Genomic DNA, 15,311 nt, shown 5'->3' with positions numbered 1-15,311 from the left:
TCTGCTGAAGCTGAGCGGAGTTTTTCGACTTTATGGAGAACGAAAACCTGTTTGGGAAATCACATGTCTTATGAGCAGCTTTCGGGATTGTGCCTCATGAACATACACTTTAACATGAACATTAATACAGAGAATGTCATTCGCGAATTCTGTCTCCAAGCCAAGAAGAATGTTCCAAACTTATGTTTAAAGATGCATCACGCGATGTCAAGAGCGCCGTTATAGTAACTAACGTAAAATGTATGATAATAATTTAGAAGTTAGTTATTACAATTATGTATAAGCTATCACCTATACTATACATTCAAACAAAATAGGTATATTTTTAAACAAAATATTGTATGTACTGGGTATGATAAGCGTCTCACATACACACAGAGCCAAGATAGCTTCTTGGACTTGCACAGTGTATGAACTCTAACCTTACGGTTCTCATTTAATAATATCACTCCCTCCATGCTATCATTCTAATTTCTTTTTTCAAACTTTTGCATCTCTACGTTCATTTCATGCAACTTTTGTATTGGTGAAAAGGGAGGAATTCAAATAATTCCTCCTCTGAGTTTACAGCCTCTCTACACAAATCAACAAACAAGCAAAAAAAAAGTGTTTGTCTGTGGCAGCCTGGAATATAAAAATGTTCTGTAATGAAAATGAGAATTGTTTTTTGTTTTCTTTGTTTCAGTTTATTAGTGTTAACATATGTCATATTTGTGTGTGCGTAAACCGATTCAAATGATCTAGATTGCCCTAGACCGCCAAAGCTTCCAGGGTGCTTCGCCCCCTGGACCCCAAGCGGGGGCCCTTGGCGGCCCCCTGGCCTCCAGCCCATGGTTGCTCGCTTCGCTCGCAAAATACTCACACATTGGTTGACCCCCCCTTTAATTCTTTGCTGGCTGCGCCCCTGCTCTAGTGGTCCAAACTCTGTAACAATTTTTTGAAACAAATCTTTATTTAGCATCCATTCCTTCTCATCATCAAAATGACGTGATTTATTATCCGCAATTAAATTATCTTTTCCCGGAAGATGGATTGCAGAAAGCCATATGTTATGGTCTGTGCACCATTGCCATATCATTTTTGCTAGATGGTTGCAAGTCTTAGATTTTGCTCCTCCCATATTATTGATATAGGCTATTGCCGTAGTGTTATCTATTTTTAATTGGACGTGTATATTAGATACCGGTACATCTTTTATGAGTGACTTAAGTCCGAGAAAAGCTGTTAGTAACTCCAAATAATTAATGTTAAGTGAATCATTTACAAATGCATTTTGTAAATCATTCTGGCACCATCTCCCACCAATGTGATTAGTGCCATCTGTTGCTCCCCACCCTAATCCCGAAGCATCAGTTTCAAATGCAAGGTTTGGGTTGCCATGAGATATATGTTAATACACATAATATATATTGTGCTGCCACCAGGTAATGTCGGCCCTGCCATTCTTATTAATGGTCATTGTTCTGTCATAATGGCCTTTATTGTGTCTCAGGGACATAATTTTATCTTTTTCAAGGGCCCTGTAATGTAATTTGCCATATTCCACAGCTGGGAGTGCAGCTACCAGTTTTCCTAGCAGGCTTGCAACCTGTCTAATAGTAGTCTGGACAGAGGTAATTACTTGATGACACTCATTAAATATCTCCTCTTTCTTTGATTGAGGGAGAGTAACAGTCATTTTGACTGAGTTAATTTCAAACCCTAAAAAGGTTATTGTTTGAGTGGGCTGTAATACGGATTTTTTATAATTTATAATGAACCCCAATGACGTCAACATTTCACATACTTCTCTGGCTGTGTGTTTTGCTTTGTCTCGACACTTATTGATAGCAAGTATATCGTCAATATAAATTAGGACAATATGGCCTCTACTTCTTAAATATGCTAGTGGAGGCTTTAGTAGTTTCGTAAACAGTCTTGGCCCTGTGCTTAGGCCATTAGGTAATGCCCCAAATGCATAAAGATTCCCTTTCCAGACAAACTTTAAGTACTTTACGTCTGAATATGCTATGGGAACTGTATAATAAGCATCTTTTAGGTCAACTGAGGTCATGTATACCCCTTGGTCTATAAGTGTGAGTGCATTTGAAAATGTTTCCATTTAAAAATGTTTGTAGGCAACATACTCATTTAACTTTGAGAGATCAAGGATAGTTCGAAAACCTCCATCCTTTTTTGGCCTTACAAATAAATTTGAAACAAATTGGTCAGGTTCATAATCAGAGGACTTTATTACTCCTTTATCCAGTAATTTTAAGACCTGTTCATCAATCGCAGCCATTTCTATAACACTCAGGTTATATGGATGAGGAATTCTCCCTCTTAAATATTGTGGAATTTGTTTACAAAATTCTATTTTATAGCCAGTGACAGCATTTAAAATATATAGATCGGAAGTGAGCTTTTTCCAAGCAGGTAAGTATGACCTCAGTCGACCTCCCACTATTTCATTATGAATAGTTGGTATATCATACCTCTTCTGCTGCTTGTATTGTTGACTTCGATCCCCCTTTTTGTTTAGAGGTTTCTTGAAGCTTCCCTGACTTGGTGAGGCCTGTCGGCCTCTGTTTGATAAAAAAGGCTTCGCATTTGATGATGTATTTCGATGGTCCCACTGTTTATAGCGGGACTGTGGGTATGGTTGATATCTTGACTTGTTATTATATTTCAGATTGTTTTTAATGACCCAATTGTTGGTCTTTAGGAGTCCGGACGTTGCCTTCCTCTTTTCATCAAGCCGTTTTACAGATTTCCCTAAATTTCCGAACAGAAATTCTGTTGGTTTTGTAGTCGGCTTACAGAGATGTCTATAATCCTTGTTAATCTCCGGTTTTAGGACTTCTTTTCGTAGTCCCAATAACTCGTAATTTGCATTTGCCAATAAGGCAAGTGCATCTAGAGATCGTTCATTATGCTCATTTTCCAATGCATGGGCTAGAGCTGTGATGCCTTTTATGAGAGGCTTCTGTATCCGTTGAAGCTTCAGATCTAAAGACCTTGATTTTCCGGATATCCTGTCCCACAGGGTCGGGTATACTTTGGGCACTATTAGTGCTTTTGCATTATCTGGAACCAGATATGCTTTAGAAAACTCCAGTTGTATATTCTCATCCATTGGAGAATGGAGCAAGTAAGTTATACTGTCTGACAATTCCTTGGTAATCTCGGGTCCTGTTTCCTCTGCTGACGCAAATCGTGCAGCAAAACCTGGAGGTGAGGCCATAATAGGCTTAGCCAAAGGCCGAACCATCGTCGAGAACAGTATTAATATCAATATCATTATTAATATCGCTTGTCTGGTTTCTTGGTGTATTGCATGAATGGAAACCTGAGTAGTAAAAATCTACTGACAACCTATCATTATCGCCGGAAAAACTTTCCTGGCTTTCATAACTAACCTGTGGCCTAGGCCCATTCAGGTTCTGAACAAGCTGCTGTAGCAAGTTGTTTGTTTGCTCAGCGCGCTCCTCGAGCGCGCACAGTCTCCCCTCGGTTACCAAGGAGGAGGCCTTTTTTACTTTTGGTTTCGTATGCTTCTTCCCCTCAAATATTATCTCCTCCTGATTCTTCGGGGATGATTTTGATGTTGCTTCTTCCAATTCTGCCATGTCTGGGTAATATGACCTAGATAATCAATTATGTATCTAGGCATATATTGACTGCAAACTTCGTGAAAACGTTGGTTTTACACACATAAATTAGCAACGTGTTGTACACGATGCTAGTACGCTGTTCGCTATGACTGGTTACTGCGCATGCGCTGGTTCGGGATCTCAGTTTGCACCGAACGTAATATGAAATAAAATATATTGTAAAAGGCTCTGATAACCTTTGTTTTCGGTCGAAATTAGATTATGTAAAACGATCAAGGTAAGATTGTTCTCCTATTAAAGGCACTAAAGGCGTGCCATAAATACGCTCGTTTGGTTTTAGTTTTTTTTATGTTAATTCATCCTTTTTAACATAAATTCGGACGATTTTTGCTATAAAATTTGGGTTTTCATAATTAATTAACCATTCTACTGTATTTTCGTTTGGTAGGTATTTGCAACATTCCGAGTCCCTTTTGTTTCCGTTTTGGTGTTTATAGGACTATACCCTTCGCGAGCGTGTATTAACGCCTCAAATTGTTTAGCTTGGGTAGTCCGGAACTCCACCCTTTCACTTTGGCAAAAATGCTTTTATATATTTGTGAATCCTTTCTATTCTATTGCCTGCCATCCTTCCCCGTACTTTCTCTTCCCCCACAACTGAATAACATATCTTGTGATTTCATTCATCCACATACATGTTCACGAACTTCGTTCGACTGTCAAATCCATGAGGAAAACACACATGGTACGCGACGGTAGCTAACTCGGGGTCACAGCTGTCAATCAAATAACCGTTATTTTGTGTTGCAGCTAAGAATTGCTCAGCGATAAATGGTTAAACGGCGTTCTAACACCGATTTCAATTGGTGTTTTTAACCGGTGATTTTGTGCTGCCTTTTAACCGGTTACCTCAAATTTGTTCTGTTTCTGCTGCCTAGAAAATGGAGTTAATTTATTCACACCGATTTTAATTTATTCACACCGATTTTAACCGGTTATTTTTATGCAGCAGAAACAGGCCCTTAGAAACATTTTAGTGTACAAATATCCACATTAGGCGTTGTATTTAAAAACCTCAAAAAGTGAGGTTTTCAACTATTTAGCAGCATGACTGATGTGTGTGATTAATGTGTTTTAAGGACGGTTTCAAAGACTATCCTACCAGTGGGCTGTTCAATGGCATGGCATGGCATTAGACTGTTTTACTTTTAGCATACAATGTTACTAGCAAGGTCACATTACAAACCGCAAAGAAAAAAATGAGGTGTTCAGACCCATAGCGTACGAATATCTTTACAAAATAGAAGTGCGTCAGGTTGTTTCTAGTTGCATATATTCATGTGCTCTTACCCACATGTTTTTATCATTATTTCAACTGTATATAGGCCGCAGATCTCAGCCCTACAAAATTAGAACAAAATGACATAATTTGCCGTAAATAAAGCATACCTCAGCATTTTTTTATAAATATAGTACAGCCAAATTTCTATTGTTTTTAAAAAAAAAAAATCAAATAAAAAAGGCCTCCTGATGTAGATGAAGGCTGAATTTAACCACATAGAGGAAAAATGTATTGTGATTAGTCGGTTGAAAATAACCCTAACTCTTGTTTACTGAATTTGTTAGGAGTTATGGGGTTTTCAGCATTAAAGTGGAGCTCCACCCAGAAAATTACTATTTTTCATACATTTCAACTATTATTTAAAAATATCATCCCCCATACTTCATATTTTTTTGAATTTTTTTTCAATGAGTACGAGTTTCTTGAAAATCACGCCTTTTTGCGTTTTGGGGGGATACCTTGTAATTTCCTATTCTTTTACATGCAAAAGGGGGGTATATTTGAATAATCCTAAAAAATTAATTTCCTCACTAAAAAAAAAATTTTAAATGTAGTTTTATGTAATTTTTCCAGATCTTTCTATTTCTGGTATAGTTATCGCGTATACATTGCGCAATTTTGCGTAAATAGACACTTTACCCCGTTCGGGTCCAATTGGGTTTTTTTATTTTGCTAGGGAGTATGATCACGTGACATTTTTCACAATCACACTACTGCAGCTGGCGATCTGTTATTTTGTCGCGATGTTATTTTTGACGGGCAAAAAGTATATTAAAACATTCTGAATGTGACCCTATCATGTTTCACAGTGTAATAATGTGATTATGAGACTTAATACTAAAATGTCAAATCTAACGAGATTTGAGAAAGATGTGGCTTTATATTCAATAAAGCTAGGCCTAGGCCTACTAGAGTGTAGGTATGTACCGATGCTGCTTGGGCTCCAGCTGCTAGGCTGACACTCAGCAGTGACGTTTGTTCTGCTGTCACCCAACCTCGGCCTACCCATATGGGCCATGATAGGGTGCCTGAATAGTTGCTTTTCAGAGTCAGGCCTAAGCTTTCACATCGCTTTACTACTCTTGTTCTGTATAGGATTTTGTGTTTCACAATTCTAATGTGTGAGAAAACCCAGGAATGATAAATGGGGCGAAACGACCAAGAATTTTCAAACCCATGAATGCATATAGGCCTAGACAAAAAATTCAAGGCTAGCTAGGCTGAGCAGACGGCTTAGCTAGGCCTAGCTTAAAGTTAATAAACAATCTGATAAGATTATTATGCTGTTGTTGTACAGTGCAAATCATGAGGTTACAATCCATGTAATACAGTAGCTTAATTATAAAATTAGAAACAATAATATTGTATATTATAATTATTACTTACACACTGAAATATTTACAACAGATAATAATATTTGTTAATTTAATATTAATTATTTTAATTAATGCTATTTATATATTACTGAACAAATGACAATGCTGTGGGTATCAGTGGCTGGATCTCAATGGAGATACAAATGACAATGCTGTGGGTATCAGTGGCTGGATCTCAATGGAGATACAAATGACAATGCTGTGGGTATCAGTGGCTGGATCTCAATGGAGATACAAATGACAATGCTGTGGGTATCAGTGGCTGGATCTCAATGGAGATACAAAAAAAAAGCGAAAAGCTAAATCAAAACGATAAAGTAAACAGCCAGCAAAGTTAATATTTGTTTGATTTAGCTTTTCGCTTTTTTTTTTTGTATCCTCTATTGAGATCCAGCCACTGATACCCACAGCATTGTCATTTTTTTCAGTAATTTGCCTTTGGATTTATATATATAAAATAACAGCAGAAAACTTGGTTACTTCATTGTTTTAATCACTACAAATTTGTTTCGTACGAATATATATGCACAAATTTGATACTGCAACAAAAAATGTGACATGACAACAAAAAATTAGAATTGTTCGTAATTCAATAAAGTCAATCTTATTTTGAATTTACATATCCCAACAAACATAATACAAAACATAAAGATAGTCAAGTATCAACTTCCCGGGAAAATTGAGATCACAAGCTTACTATGTTGGATGTATTATGTTCGTAACATGGTGTCATTTAGAAAACTGCCTCTCCAAGGTGAGTACTTTTTTTTTCTTTATTTGATATCTGAATGATACTTATACTTAATAGAAAGACAAAAACACACACAAAAAAAATTTCATGTTTTGCACACATTTATTATAATCCGTAAATTAGTTGACACCGTTACGCACATCATCAACAGTTCTTCAACAATTTGCCTGAAACTTTGCAAGAACATGAACAAAGAATGAGATGCCTACTTGCAATTAGCAAGTTCAAACCTCACTTTGAACATACCATATGGTTGTTTGTAAACCCAGCTCTGTATAATAAATACAAAATTCAATAGTTGATTATGTTGGTAACAAAGACACCAACAATTTTGACTGTTGATTCACGTCATCGCAGCTTTAAATTTGACCTGTATCCAGACGTTTTATTGTGTATATTATTAGTTGTACTGCTGGGGCTTCCTTATCAATAACCAGCGATGACAGACTAGCGCTCTGCACATGTGGTGTGGGTCAATCTTCCAAATGACGTTCGTAACAGACTTGACACGACACACGTAAACATGTTTTACGAACATCAACAACATCTCTATAAACATAGGAAAATTACACTTATCAAAACGTAATACATTTATTGCAGAATACTTAATAAATGTATTGACTTATAATTGTATTTTATGTTGATCAACACACTTTAGGATACGTGTTATTAGCAAAGGACAGCATGTATGAATTTAATTTTATGTTCGTAACAGGCGACATGATTATTCAGTGAGGGTAATTGTGTCAAAGTTACGAACGTCAACAATGCATCAATTGACAGTCGGAACTACGTAATATAATACAACTTCACACAAAATTATATTTATTTAAAATACAAAATCAACATGATGATTTTAAATTAAATTTGTTATGGTTAAAACAACGAAGAAAGATGTGTTTTATTTGGCAAAAAGCAGATGTTTACATAGATGTTCGTAACAGCTGACCCCAAAGTATCGGCTGAAAAATGTTTGTTTACACCCAGGGAACTGTAAAAAGCACTAAGTAAATTATGATTTTAACATAAATTTCTACCATTAAGTAAAAAATCAAAGGTTATTAGTGTCCATAGATACTTATATTACAATAATATTTGAAAGCATACCTTGATTGTGTTCCAATGTGATAGGATATTTGATGATAATAAAGTAATATGATGTGCGTAACACAGCGCAAAAAAAGTTGACACGAAAGGTGTTATCATCTGTAGCAGTGACATTTGACCTGTATCCAGACGTTTTATTGTGTATATTAGTTGTACTGCTGGGGCTTCCTTATCAACAACCAGTGATGACAGACTAGCACTCTGCACATGTGGTGTGGGCCTGTCTAATCTTCCAAATGATGTTCGTAACAGACTTGACACGACACGTAAACATGTTTTGAATTGTTTTTTTTTAACTGATATAAATAGCCATACAAAATGATTAAACTTTCCAATGTTTTAGTTAGATAAGATATAAATTACAAATAATTCGTTGATTGAATAAACCTATGTTAACTCGCAAGCTAGCCCCATATGATGTTCGTAACATTTCTTGACACGACATGTTACGAACATAAGCCTGTGTTTACCATTCGAATCAAATTACATAATTTGCTATTTTTTCACATTCTCTAAAACGATCTCATAGAGCAACACATAATGCATAATGCACACACAAAAAACACATAAATATTATCATTGGTGACCTCTGAAAACATAATTTAGTTTTATAAGATTTTTATGTCACAATTTGGTGTCTATTTTTGGTACATAAATTACATTTATTAAGGTCAGAAAAAAATTCCGCTGGGGTTTCATTCTTAATATTATCTTACATATTACCTATATCAACAACTTACATGATTGTAAAATATATGTTCATTTAAATACATATAAGACTAATTAGCAACATGTTTTAAAAAAATATATAAAATCTCTGCAGTATCATATTTGTGCATATATATATATTATGGTCTGTGTGTAGTAAATAAAGGCTGTCTCTAGAAATTTTAATTTAAATGGTTTAAGACATATGAATGGTTTATAACTGTTTAGAAGCTGTATTAAGTAGCAAGAATTGAATGCATTTAAAGACAAGAAATGAATGTGTATGCGCAGCATGTAACCCAAGAATGAGTGTACAATTGAACTCTTGGAGTTCAGCGAGTACAATACATGAACATGAAATGAGCGGACCCAGAAAGCACTTCCCTTGTGGCAGTACCAATGTTCCCCACCAATTTCATTGCAGCAGTGTGTTACTTGGGACTCAGCTGAAGACTTCATTTTCCATCACTTTCGATTTCATCTTTTTTTTTTACTTCTATTTTTGCACAGTTGAGTCTGAAGAATTAATTAGTATTCTGTTGTTTTTGATTGATTATATGAGAGAGTTGTGCATTTGCCATTAGTAATTAATACAGACTACAGCATACATTATTGGTGTGTAATTGGAAATTTGTGTTAATCACTTAAATCTTTAGTAAGTAAATTTATTTTTGTCATTTGTAAATAAAAAACATTTACATTGAAATGAATTGAACGGTTTCGGCTAACAATAAGTAAATAGAACTTAAAGACCCCTTCCCTGCAATTTTGGACGTTTTTTGGAAAATAATACATATATATCACTTTAAAAACATTAAACCATGTCATTCCTTGTCTTAAATGTACGTTTTATGGTAAATTATGATAAAAAGTGAGAAACAATGCTCGCGGCGATCGACCTCTCGTGGACGGTCTTACTCTTAGGCCTAGCCTAGCTAGGCTTAGTTTTGTAGGCCTAGCTGGTAAACATCGACAACGTACGAACATCGTACGCTAGCTATATACCTAGCCTGACGTTGTATAGTTGCTGCATTAATTGTCTTTCTATTTTTGCCAGACTCCGTTGATACAAATTGGGGAAAACCCGGTATTTTCGCTGAAAAGTTAGGAGTCTTCCATTTGTTTTGGCTTCACGATCGATCGAAAAGTGGGCGAATTACAGGTGAAAAACAAAAATATCAATCCGCGCGCAATGCACTTTGGGATTTATAGCGGGCCGCTATAATTATTAGAATCGATTTATTTTTCACATTTTTAACCGTTTAAAGACGAAAAAAGTTATCGCAATAGGACCATATAGTATTATTTTTACATTAAATATAGTTTGTGATCTTAAATTAGATCTAAAAAACGTAGGGAATAGGGCTTTAAACTACATAGTGAAATCCCCCTCCATCACGGATCATCAAGTCAACGTTCAGCATACAAAGTACTAATAGAATAGTTGGTTATGATTTTTTAAGCATGTGTAACTTGTTTTTATCTTCATTGGAACAGCCATTGTGCCATACAAATACCATACAATACCAAATTGTATCAGCATAAGAAAGATATATTTTGAGATCATTTTTTTTAAAACATTTTTCAAGATGTTTATTCCACTTAAAGTCATCTGCAAAGTGAACACCTAAAAACTTTCAACTTCTTTGCCTTGGATATTTAGTGGAAACTTTTCATTTTTGTTTATTTCTGAAATCAATATGAATTTCTTTCGTTTTATTTACATTCAACACAAGATCATTCTCATGACACCATTTAAAGATCATCGACCTGTTTATAGTTACTTCTGTCATTTTTTGTAATTTTGCCTACTATAGATTTATCATCAGCGAATTAAAAAATGTGACAATTGCTAGTTGCACCTAAATTGTACTTTTGAAATTATGATCAGGGACAGAAATTGGCTAAAGGTGCATACTCTACAGTAATCTCCTTCCGAAATGTTAATTTCTTAACAGCAATACTGCTAAGAATAATATGACAAAGGAAGTCTTTTCTTTGAAACATCAATAACTTAGATGCTGCAAAAAATGATATTTTATTCAGTTGGCATTCCTAAGGGGGAAAGATCGACGCATCCTTTAGTATAGTTTTTAAACCTACTGTATGTACCTGCCATACTGTATTATCCTTTAAGTCTATAGTATTTTTTATGTTTGCCTTTTTCTTGCACGGTTGGGTATCCGGCTTTGTTTTTTGCTTTTTAAAATGAATGGTAAATATCCAATCTTATATTTCAATATTTTGATTGCAATAAAGATGAATATGAATGTTGATTGATACTGTAGCTCATGTTTTTTATTACAGTTGAAACTCTATAACTTTACTATAACATACTGTACTGTACAACTCAGTTCAATTGGTTAATTAAAATTACATTTGTCTTATGATTTAGAATGAATATGATGAGTATATTGGATCACTGTTAGACACACAGCCACAGCAACAGAGTCGATTACTTTATAACCAAGTGCGGGGATTAGCTGCAAGTGGTACATCTGTTCCAGGCCAAGTAAACAACGAGCAAAGCACTGTACAGCAAATTGAACTCCGAGCCAAAGAACTCTTAGAAGAAAACGAAAGGTACAGTGTACAGTAATTGTAAATGTTTCAAATGTACAGTATTGCCTTTATTAGCATAATAATGGTAAACACCTTAAACCCTGTACACTTTTTGTAATTGTTACTTTATCATTAATAATAATAATAGTAAGGCTAAAAAATAGGGCCCTTCAGTTTATCATTCTTAATTAAATTTATGAAGAATGAAAAAATCTAAACATTTTTTTTGGGGTTAAAACAAAATATATTATAAATTTAAAATTTTCTAATTTTATATTCAAATAACAGTTTTTATTTTCAGTATATCAAAAATATAAAAAAGAATAACAAATGCTTGGTAAATTTGAGATAACAGCCCGATGAATTTTACTACAAATAGTATAACATTTTGTGTTATAAATATAATACAATTATTGTGTGTATACTAATGTTGGTGGGGGGGGGGGGGGGTGGTGTGTTGGAAGATTGTTATTCTAGTGATGTTTTATTGGGGAGGTATTGGGTGTTTATTCAAATAAATACCATCCTAATTTCTATAATTAATACATTATTTAGTTTTTAAACATCGTTTGAAACTATAACTTCCACGTTTTACGGCTTGCAACATGGGCACAGTTATAGAGCTTACTCACAACAATTCGGCTATTGGGTTTCACTTTCAAACAAAAAGTGTTATATCAGTTTTCCCGATGTAATTTTATATACTATTCCTCACAGAATGATGAAAGGTTATATATCAACTCGGCTTTGCCTCGTTGAAATATAACCTTTCATCATTCACCTCATTGCATTATTTGTACCATTACACTCATAAACTGTGATGCATTAGTGAGTTTACTGTACAGACTGCCTTTGTTCTGGGTATTTGTTTGTTGCAGTTTAGAGTTGATGTCATTGATTTCTATTTAAAGCGTCTTAGGCCTATCTTATTTAATCTTATTTATATTAGTGATGACAAGTCTGTTATTAAGTTAAAAAATTACACTAAATGCAAAACCTAAATGTCAAAGGTTTAAAAACATCTTCTCATGATTTAACTGGACTGAATTGAAATCGAGTTGAATATAGAGACCACTTTTATGTGGACAAAAAGGGCGCCGCAAACTATAATAATAGGATATACAATCGGTTCAGGTTCAAGGTAATTCTCAACCATTGTTCTATTTGTAGAACGAGTCTTCTCGGATAAGGACTTAAAACTGGAGGTCCAGTGTACACATCTGGTTAATACAGTACAGTACATCTTTCGGAAGAGTAGGGGGTTACCCCAAACTTTTTCATGCAGCCCCGGTCATTTTGGTCAGACAGAATGGCTCCATTTGGTGGCAGCCCTCGACATAAAGGGACCCTTGGGGGAGAAGAAAGTTGTGCAATGTGTTGTCCACACCTGTACTGTACGCAATTCAGCCCAGTAGGATGCAAGTCAATTCTAATTATTTCAAGTGGCTCGTTATAGTATAAATACTAGACTTGCCCCAAGTCTGTATTATCTTTTTTTTTTATTTTTTTTTATTTCGACCGCGATTTTTGTCTCAAAATACAGACTTGTGAAACACGTATAGAAATCGATTTGCAGACCGCAAACATCCGATAAGAATGACGTAGTTTATCATACCGTATTTGGCTATATGGGGCGAGCGGTATGTAAATATGGATTTCGAATCAACCAATGATCATTTTGTTTCAAAATGAAAAAGATCGAGTACGGACGTGACAGTGCTGAATGTACGATCGAGACTGTTGAAATATACTAAATCGTATATGCCAAGTTGTTTTGTTTATTAATTGTTTAGTCCTTGGCCTAGGCCTCTTTCGTAGGTCTTACTCAACTCGCACGTATGACCTGCCAAATAAAACACCAATAAAGTAGGCCTACATACCACCGGCACACAACAGGGCTACACCACCACACAGAACAGGACAGGGTCTGGGTGGGAAATCAAAATGATCCATTCAATGTTTGATTTGCGGAGAAGCTAGCCTATCATATCAAGACGAGTTTTCATGTTCTTGGGAAAAATCCCATCAAATGTTTACCAGACTACTAGTACTAGGCATGCCATATAAAATAATTTCTAGCCTTCAGAAACTTTCATAAATGTACCCAAGTACACATTGTCTAAACGTAACATAGCGCATGCGCATCATCTTAGTTGTTGAGTCTTTGAAATTCTGAAATATGAATATTAAAACGGTGTACGAGTGAGTAGCCAATCGCATGCAGCTGAAACTAGTCAACCGGATAATCGTATGCACCAAGAATTCTTGGTGTCAAACCATGTGACTTGTGCATGTTTCCCCAGACGGAGTATCCAAAATCAAGTAGTATACGTATGAAACGTGCCAAAATATTTATCTTTTTACTAATATTAAGACAAAACTCCGTCTGGAACCCAGACTATATAAATACCAGCTGATGATGATAATGATGTTTTCATTTTGCTTCTGTGAGGACCCCACTTTTGGTGCGATAGTCAATTGGGAAAAGGAAAAAATTTGTCGTTATTACTTAATTAAATAAATGGTAAAATAAAAGTTAGTAGATTATATTTTGGGGGGGGGGGGGGTAAAATAGTTATTTATTATTATATATTAAGTGTAGTCTCCATGCAGCAGTTAAGTATTGTTTAAAGTGATTTAAGGAACTAGTGCTGTTCCGCCGTACCACACTGAGAATGTTAAAGAATTACTATCCAATCGGGTTTGAACTATGAAAGCCCAAGTGATCTGATGGTTAGGACATCCGGTTCGAATCTCGGTTGGGGCGACTTTTTCTCATTCTCACAGATTTCCTCATCTTATCATTTCAAAGTATTTAATTAAATTTCAGTATATTACCAGGCGGTTTAGAATTAATGTTCTATGCCTAATGTGTTTATATAATAGTACTGGTATAATTCTATTTCCCTTTTTGATTATACTTCATTGATATTGTCTGAATCTGTATAACACCAAGATATTTATACCTTTCTATTTCTGTGATATAATTTATATCACAGAAATAGAAAAATGATTACAGAAGACTCCAAGACTAGGCTGGGAGTAGAGCCTAAAAAGATACCACAGTAGGCCTTGGCACTTCTGGTAGAGCACGGCCAATGCAAACTACTTCTGAGTAGGGTACATTGTTTTTCTCTTTTTATCAAATTTAACCATATGAACATACATTTAAGAGGAATGACCTGGGTTAATGTTTTTTAAATAAATATGTTTTATTTTACAAAATTTCATTTTCAACAATTGCAAGGAAAGTGTCTAAATTAAAATACTTTAATTTACCCCGTTTTTAACTCTGCATCACCTACCACTAGGTTAAAAGGTGAATTCAGATGCATACGGTTACTAGACAATAATGTAGTTGTTCTGTTTTAATCAGGATCATCATCTGGAAATAGGAAAACAACATGAAAGTGTTCATAAATTATTTATGAGTTAATACTTTCATGTTGTTATCCCCACTGGCTGATAATAATCATTGCAAATTATTAATTGTTATTATATGAGGAAGAAGTTTAGTGTACTATACAACACTTAATTTCATTATCACTGATAGTTATTATAAGATGCTTCTAGACATCTCATGCTTTTTACCATATTTTTGTCCTTTGAAAAGTTCACATTATAATAATACTGTATGGTAAAGATCACAAGTCTTGTATTAATTCTGATTGTACAGTAGGGTTAGGTTAGGAGCTCATATTGTACAAGCCTGGGCATAAAATTGGTCATCTACAATATGTCTAGATGATAGAATTTGCCAGCTTAAGTTAAACCATATGTTCATAAAGCTTTTGCCTGGATTCCTTACAAATAAATCTTGAGTGCTTTCACATCGAGCAATCTTATGCTTTATCACTGAACCCATCTTCCTC

The 15,311-nt window shown here is 34.9% G+C and overlaps 2 protein-coding genes across 2 annotated transcripts in view; one reads left to right on the top strand and one right to left on the bottom strand.

Moving 5' to 3' along the window:
• LOC140055156 (transcription initiation factor TFIID subunit 13-like) overlaps nucleotides 1-15,311 on the bottom strand; it is a 35,781-nt gene that overhangs the window by 7,607 nt on the left and 12,863 nt on the right. The window lies entirely within an intron of this gene.
• LOC140055155 (uncharacterized protein C6orf118-like) overlaps nucleotides 1-15,311 on the top strand; it is a 39,711-nt gene that overhangs the window by 21,366 nt on the left and 3,034 nt on the right. The window contains exon 4 of the mRNA XM_072100388.1: nucleotides 11,273-11,460. Coding sequence (XP_071956489.1) covers nucleotides 11,273-11,460 — 188 coding nt within the window. The remainder of the gene's footprint in view (nucleotides 1-11,272; nucleotides 11,461-15,311) is intronic.

The sequence above is a fragment of the Antedon mediterranea genome, chromosome 7, assembly GCF_964355755.1.
Source record: "Antedon mediterranea chromosome 7, ecAntMedi1.1, whole genome shotgun sequence".
NCBI classification, from domain to species: domain Eukaryota; kingdom Metazoa; phylum Echinodermata; class Crinoidea; order Comatulida; family Antedonidae; genus Antedon; species Antedon mediterranea.
This window is presented reverse-complemented; position numbering and strand designations above follow the sequence as displayed.